The sequence below is a fragment of the Macrosteles quadrilineatus genome, unplaced genomic scaffold, assembly GCF_028750875.1.
Source record: "Macrosteles quadrilineatus isolate MER2022 unplaced genomic scaffold, UCM_ALF_1.0 Scaffold_6__1_contigs__length_79288215, whole genome shotgun sequence".
NCBI lineage: Eukaryota > Metazoa > Arthropoda > Insecta > Hemiptera > Cicadellidae > Macrosteles > Macrosteles quadrilineatus.
Window position 1 is genome coordinate 21,751,987 of NW_026542599.1, and position 7,488 is coordinate 21,759,474.

At 37.0% G+C, this 7,488-nt stretch overlaps 1 protein-coding gene across 1 annotated transcript; it reads right to left on the bottom strand.

Annotated features, from left to right (window-relative positions):
* Positions 1–128: 128 nt before the first annotated feature.
* LOC128997002 (probable 28S ribosomal protein S16, mitochondrial) lies at positions 129–4,155 on the bottom strand. The gene is made up of 3 exons (XM_054422574.1): positions 3,892–4,155; positions 1,480–1,639; positions 129–371 (listed from the first exon to the last, which is right to left on the bottom strand). Exons 1-3 carry the CDS (start codon positions 4,024–4,026, stop codon positions 223–225), a joined length of 444 nt encoding a protein of 147 aa, XP_054278549.1. The 5' UTR covers positions 4,027–4,155; the 3' UTR covers positions 129–222.
* Between the last annotated feature and the right edge of the window lie 3,333 nt (positions 4,156–7,488).

Genomic DNA, 7,488 nt, shown 5'->3' on the forward strand with positions numbered 1-7,488 from the left:
ATGAGGTTCTTGTGTTGTTATGATGAACTCTCCTATTTAGGAATTACACAATCCCTTTAATGATCCTCACAAACTATACCTTTATGATCATATAAAGCAATTATTATTGTACTACTAATAAAACAACATTTTGTTCTTAACAAATTTATTACAAACAAACACAAACTACAAACAGGTCTTCAATATGAAGATCTGAAAAACAATGGTTAAATGCTATTAAGACTACGCAGCAGTCGGCTGTTCAGCAGCTGGTGATTCTTCTGGTTTTGCCGCAGCAGCTTTCTCTGCAGCATCTTTTTCTACTGCAGCTTTTCTGTTTCTCCAAGCCGTCATGTAAGTTCTGGGATGAATCGGGAACAATCCAGCAATGCCTGGAATGATTTTCTACTTAATAAAAGATTTATTTGAGCATGACTTAGCTGCAGTCAATTAATAACTATAGTAAAGCAATAACCTTCATAAAATAGCGACTTACAGTAAACTATTTTAACTTTTAATGTCTCAATCCACTATCTACTTTTGTATCTTAATATGAAAAACTAAAGAGAAAATATAAAATTATCACACTCTAAGTATATTAGGAAGGTAATTTATGGGTTAGAGTTTAGCAAGAAAAAGTGGTGTACCTATGTAGTTGGGACATCCAAAATCAATCGTCGATATTTTTCTCCCCCAATAGCCTAACCTAATGTATTGTATTATAAGTAAGTAATCTTCACTTAACCTAAAGATGATCCAATCTCAATATCATAAGTTGTCTACAGTAATTTATATTTCAGGTCAAATATTAATATTCGGTAGAATATGTCTCAATTATTGGCGTACTGAAATTTTGGCTACTAGGTCATATGGTAAAATCAATGAATACACAAACTATAAAGAAGAACAGGTCCTATGGACAATATTCTAACAGTATTTTCAAATTTGGCGCCCGAAATATCTGTAGTTCTGCACTGAACCACCACTCAGCCCTTTAGTCAAGTTTAGCACGCGGTGAAGTGCGAGAGAGAGCGACATACACTGTTTTCGCCCCCTCTCTCTTTCTCTCGTGGCCTGGCCCACAGGGGACGAAAACGGTGTATGTCGCTCTCTGTTTACCACTTCACCGCGTGCTAAACTTGACTACAGCGCTGAGTGGTGGTTCAGTGCATAACTACAGATATTTTGCGCGCCAAATTTGAAAATACTGTTAGAATATTGTCCATAGGACCTGTTCTTCTTTATAGTTTGTGTATTCATTGGTAAAATGTTGTCCAGGGTACTTTTATCAAGCTTTATTTTATGACTAGACGTAGAAAGCTTCATGCTTAAAAATAGCTATGGTAAATAACATCCTCTTAAACTTAGCTTTAGAGAACATAGCAATCGTGATTACCCGGTGACTTAAAACCTTGGGACCCTCATCAGTCAATGGATAACCTTACTATGCTTATTGTAGGCTAACTCATATGTTTAAATGATAAAGAAAATAAATCTTACCAAATAACTCGCTAACAGGCCTTGAAACACCAACACCTTGTCCGATCCAGTAACTCACCCTCTCAAAATTGATTGCAACGAGTTTTTCGTTCTTTTCATTTGGTAAAGGGTCATAAGATCCAACCTGTTCAATACACTGATCGTGCTGCTCTCTTTTTCTCTGAAAAAGATATTGTTATGTTAAATCATGAGGGATGATCAGGAAGTAAGGAATGTTTTGGAATAAAATAAAATTGTTTACAAGAAACCATAGGCCTATTTAGTTTTTCTGTAGGCCTATGCATTTAAAAGGGCAACTAAAATACTACTTTTATACACAGCCACCAAACAAATTGAGGCATTTATCAAAACGGTGATTCCTTGAAATTCCTACATCATATAAATTATACATATGCTGCAAAGGGCTGCCCTGCTAAACCACGTCTTTAAATTGGTGCACAGAACAAATAAAATCCACTTGGAGTCCTCACTTCTACTTGTGTTAGGTATGGACTCTAGGGTGGGTGGTTGAGGCTAAATTCTCCTTGAATGATTGAAAGCAGATCCAAGTGTAAGGCATTGTCATGCAAAAACAAAATTTTGGCAGTCAACTTTACTCCGGCTATTTAGAAACTATTTGCACTATTTCTAGACAGAACGTTCACATAACTTAGCTAACTACATACATTGTATCTGTACACTTCACACCCTTGAAAGAAGAGCTTAATAATTAATTTCTATAATTATTAATTATTAAGGAGGGTTAGCCGGATAAGCTTATAAGTGTTTGGTTTAAGTTAATTAAGTCATTCAAAATGAATAAAGTTTATTTACAGACAAAAATAGGCCTATATAACTTAGCCTAATAACACTAATACCGAAACCCTACCTAGGCTGACGTTAAACGGTTAAACGGCCGACTATCTAGACCACTGTAGGCCAATTTTTCGGCAACTGGGAATCCTCACTGTGTACAGCAATTATATTTTCGTAAGCCTACTTCACGTCAACGTAAACATAAACACCTTTTGTACAAGAGTAGAGATGCATGACCTGAATCTTCGACATGGCATCAGATTAAACCTCCCGTACTGCAGACTCACAAAAAAAGGACTGTTTCCCCCACCTGGCCCACAAGATGTTCAATAGGCTACCATCTGGAGTTAAATGCCTGAATGACAATAGTTTCAAGACCAAAATTAAGTCCTGGCTCATTGGTAGAGCATATTATTCATTGAAAGAGTTCTTTGAGGACAACTTTAGCGACCTCGTCTAGCCAAACAAACCATTGACGCAATCAATCCAGCAACGCTGGTCAAAGATGAAGACATCAAACCCCCCGGTCTGTGAGACCCCATTTGAAAAATAATGGACCCCGCTTAGACACACACAAACTGAAACCCTCGGCCTGTGAGACCCCGCTTTAAAATACACAAACGATGGGCTTCTGAGACGGGACGGGCATATTATGAACAGACAACCTGTTAAGGTCACGACACCCATGCAAAATGAACAAACAATACCTATATCAATAGGTAGGGGGAGGAAAAGGGGGGAAGGTATTGGGGGAATGGAATCTCTCAAGTAAACAGTATTGCCAGCATGCGTTTTTGAAAATTCCCGTGGGCCTGTCAGACCGGGGTTTCGGTATTAGAGTTAAGTTATAGCCTTAATGGCAATCAAAAAATATATTACCGTACAGACCACACCTCTAACCTTAGCAATACAATGGAGTCAAACCTCAAAGTTTCACAAAGGCTGCACTTTAGTTTTAGGTTAGATTAACCTAACTAACCAAACTTGATATATCGAATGAAGTAAGTTAATCGATAAGTTATATGCATTCAAATAAGTTACCGGTAAGTGTCCTATATGACGTAAACTAAAGTGCAGCCGGAATAAGCCTAACTTAAGTAGGTGCATGCCTAATTAACTTATGTAATAGCTTAATTGCTTTCCAACTTCAAAAGCAGTCAAAATCTTTCAAATTTTTTTGGATGATAGGCCTAACTTATGCCGGGGATCAAACCCACTTCCCTCTAGGCTAGCAACCAAACGGCAAAAATACGTCATTGCCGTCTTCTATCGTGACGTCATGCTAGACGAGCATTACGGCCTGTTTTTATAGTGTGGCCTTGTAGCAACACACTAAGTGCAAATTTGAAAGTTGCTTTAACATTGCAAGATAACTTAAGTAATAAGTAACTTAGCATCAGCTGGTGAGCATTAGGTTTGGTCTGTTTACTTTAATTACTTACCGCTGAAGGTAACTTGAGCCTAGTGTTGTTAAAAGTAATTTGACCTAACCTAGGCCTAAACTTAGTCCCTAGGTAAGTTAGGGTACTCTTAAACTTCCAAATAGGATTAAAAAGGCAATGTTTCAAAATGTTGGTTTGTATAAGATTAACTTAGGCCTATTTATTAAAAACTTACAGCAGCCACAACTATGTGGTAAAATGGACGATTTGTGCAACCCATTCTCACGAATCGAATAACTTTTCTAACATTTCCGGCATCAAAACCTCCACTTGCGGGGAAGAGCCGAGTAGCTGCAAATCTGCTCTTCATAGCAAGACAATAATAATCACCAGATCTTCGATTAGATCACGATTATTCTTGGGTACAGCTATTTCAATTTGAATGAAAAAAGTCAAGTCCTATGCTACGTTAGTTATCCTCCTATCCTCCTAACCTAAAACCAAAACCGAACCAACAAACTTAAAATTTTTTTTTTTTCAATTCGTCTTCTGCTCCTGCCTTTTTTTCTATTTGGCCAAAAGTGACCGGCTAAGCATGGTGTAGGTTACCATGCAGCTGCGTGATCTGATATTTTACTTGATTTTTTGTTTCGTTTTTTTTATTGAGATTGAAGGGAGTACTGTATGTTCATATGTACACCAGTTTGTTCACCTTTGTGGTTAAGTATGTAACTGACACTTTGTTTGTTTCCCAGTTTGTCTCATGGTTTGGTTACGACACTTTTCTTGGGTTTATAAATTTTTGCACCTTCCTTTTGTTTGTACTACGACTCGGCGCCTGCTGATTGACCATAACAGAGTCCACATTCTCAACTGATTCATCGAGTTATAATTTTCCTTTTATTTTATTTTCTGTAGAAGCCTAAGGATACCATAAAGGATTCATGGCTTTGTTATTAACCAGTTTGTAAAGTTGTGTTGTTTATTAATTTGTAAAGTTTTTTTAACGGTCCAAACCCTGGTCTTGTTACTGTAAAGGTTGATCTTTCTCTTAGATAGCACCTGTTTGATAGGCCAATTATTATAATAACTCATACAAAAATTTACTTTTCTTACAAATGTACTACCATAAAACTGTAGCAAAATTTAAAATTTATTTCAATTTTAAATTTGATTTGATATTTTATATACGCTCAAGCCCGGGACTACGTATAGGCTCTAGAGGTTGCTGCATTATCACATGGAGATTCACTATTACATATTAATTGTTCCCACGACCTCGGAGACTAATTTTAAGTCCCGCACTCTGTGACTAGACCAGCACCCACTCTGGTCAATTAATTTACTAGTTCAACCATCACCGCGATTATAACTTTTCTGGTTTGAAGTTTTGAACGTAAGGCCCCGTTTATACACCAAGAGCGGTAGCGGTAGTGACAGCGGGAGCGATTTCTAACACCATTGGGTTAAATGGGGCTGTTTATGCACGAAGAGCGATAGCGGTAGCGGTTGACCTCCCGCTGCGGTTTCTAATTTGCCCACTGTGTAGTTAGAAATCTCAGCGGTTGCTTAAATAGTGCGATTTTCAGCTACATTGAGTCAAATTGGACTGTTTATGCACGGCGGGAGCGGAGCGGCTGCAGCCAGGGTTGCCAACCTGACCCACGTGCACGTGCACTTAGGACAAATAGTTGTGTTAATTATTTGGCAGAGTTTGAGTTGGCAAGACTGTGTCCCCCTTCCATTCTCCGTTGACCAACCGCTATTGCTATCGCTTGCACAATTTTGACAAAATTTTTACAGCGGGAGCGGGCCCGCTATCGCCCCGCTCCCGCTCTTGGTGCATAAACGGGGCCTAAGGGGACTTAGTATAAATAATGTATTACCACGATAATTAGCTCTTAGTTCCATAAATAAGGATAACTTTTTTAATGTAATTTCATAAAATGTACAAAAACTTGCAGACTAAGCGAATTTCCTTTGCCTGGTTTGATTTTTACTTAAATCTATTTCAATCACATTATTATAGGTTTAACAGGCACTGTGCTTAGGTTTGCTGCTACTAAGGAGGGTAATAAAGGGTGTTTTTATTAAATGTAAATAACTTAGTATAAAATCAAATAAATTGCCAAGTACTGTATGTTTAAAATAATATAATAGTAGGCCTATATTAATATTACAAACGTGAAAGGTTATGTTTGTTTGTTTGTTTGAAGTTCGATCACGCATTAACTACTGGTCGGATTCATGGTGGAAGGAAAAAACATTTTTTTCCTTCCACCATGGGTCGGATTGGGCTAAAATTTGGCATCATGGTAGCTAACTCCCGATTAACATATAGACATATTTTTATCTCATGAAAACCTTATGAGTATTCTTACTTAAAATTAATAAAAAAAAATTGTAAGCTGTTTTTACTAAACAAGTTAGTTCTGATATTCAATAGAATTAAAAGGTTATAGGTTTACCATAATTGGGTACAGCACCAAACAGTTTTTTGCAATTATGACACTAATTTGAACCAACGAAAACAAGAGTACTGTATTCATTGTTTGAACTAAGCAGCAACAAAAAGCATCGAATTATATAACACAACCAAAAAGCTGTGATACACTATGAGAAGTGCAGAAGTGTCAAAGTATGGTCGTTTACAGTTGTTAATGTTAATAAATAGTTGTTAATAAATAATTTTAGATATTTTGCGAATGATTGATATTTTACTTTTTTCTATTGTTTAGGTACAGTGGCAGGACATTATGGCTGTGGTACAGTAGATGTGTTATACTACAGCATGCCGTTAATTTAAAGAACCAAATTTTCTTAAACCGCGTCCTCTCCCATTGCACACGCAAACTGCAAAGCCAAGTAGGGCCTAAGGCCTATAACTACAATAAAGCATTTTATACCTATACCTCAACCCCGTGTACAAAAGGACGGGTACTCTGCTAGTATATCCATAAACAAGCAAACTATAACAGTTTAACTCATTCTCCATAAGAATAACATGGCAATTTTAAATTTACAATCTTTTATAACTTTCTCCTTAACAATAACCATATAAATATGCTGATTTTTTAAAGTTCTTCAATATAAAGATAAATTAGTAAATGTTATGTTTTGAGGGTTAAAAGTTGTTTTGCCAATTACACAATTCAATTCTTGGCCGATTTATTTGATCTCCAGTTGATCTCCACTCAAGTATAAATGATCATCTCGTATATCTTCAAGGGAAAAACAAGTTGGACAAGTTTTTGCGCGCCGGTCGCAGACTACTTGGCGACAGTTATATTCCTCCAGGCCCATAGCATTTACTCCATAGTCCGTGGCAAACGCTTCCAATGTGATCAGCGATTACACCAAGTATGAATAAAACAACCCTGCCGCAGCAAAACTGCTGACTAGGCAAATTTCCATTTGCCTAGTTGGCTTTTCACTAAAGTTTCCATAAAGTTGTCAGATTTATTCCCTATTGAATTCATAAGGTTTTACGAGTATTGTAGAGTATTGTAGGTTTACTGCTACATGAAAGGCAGTAAAGTATGTTTTAAATTAAAATAGGTGTCTGTTTAACACTTTTTGTAAAACAACAGTTTTGTTTTAATCACTGACGAGGTGTTAGCCCGTCCTACGTACGGGAATTCAGTAGTCAGTTAAAACCGTGTACAATTCAGATCAGCTAGTTTAAAAAAGACAAAGTTTCTTGCAGTTTTAATGTGAAATACCCCCGCCGCAGCAAACCTGCCGTCTAAGCGAATTTCCATTTGGCTGAATTGATTTTCAATCGATCTATTTAAATAACATTAGGTTTAACGAGTACCTAGGTTTGCTGCTA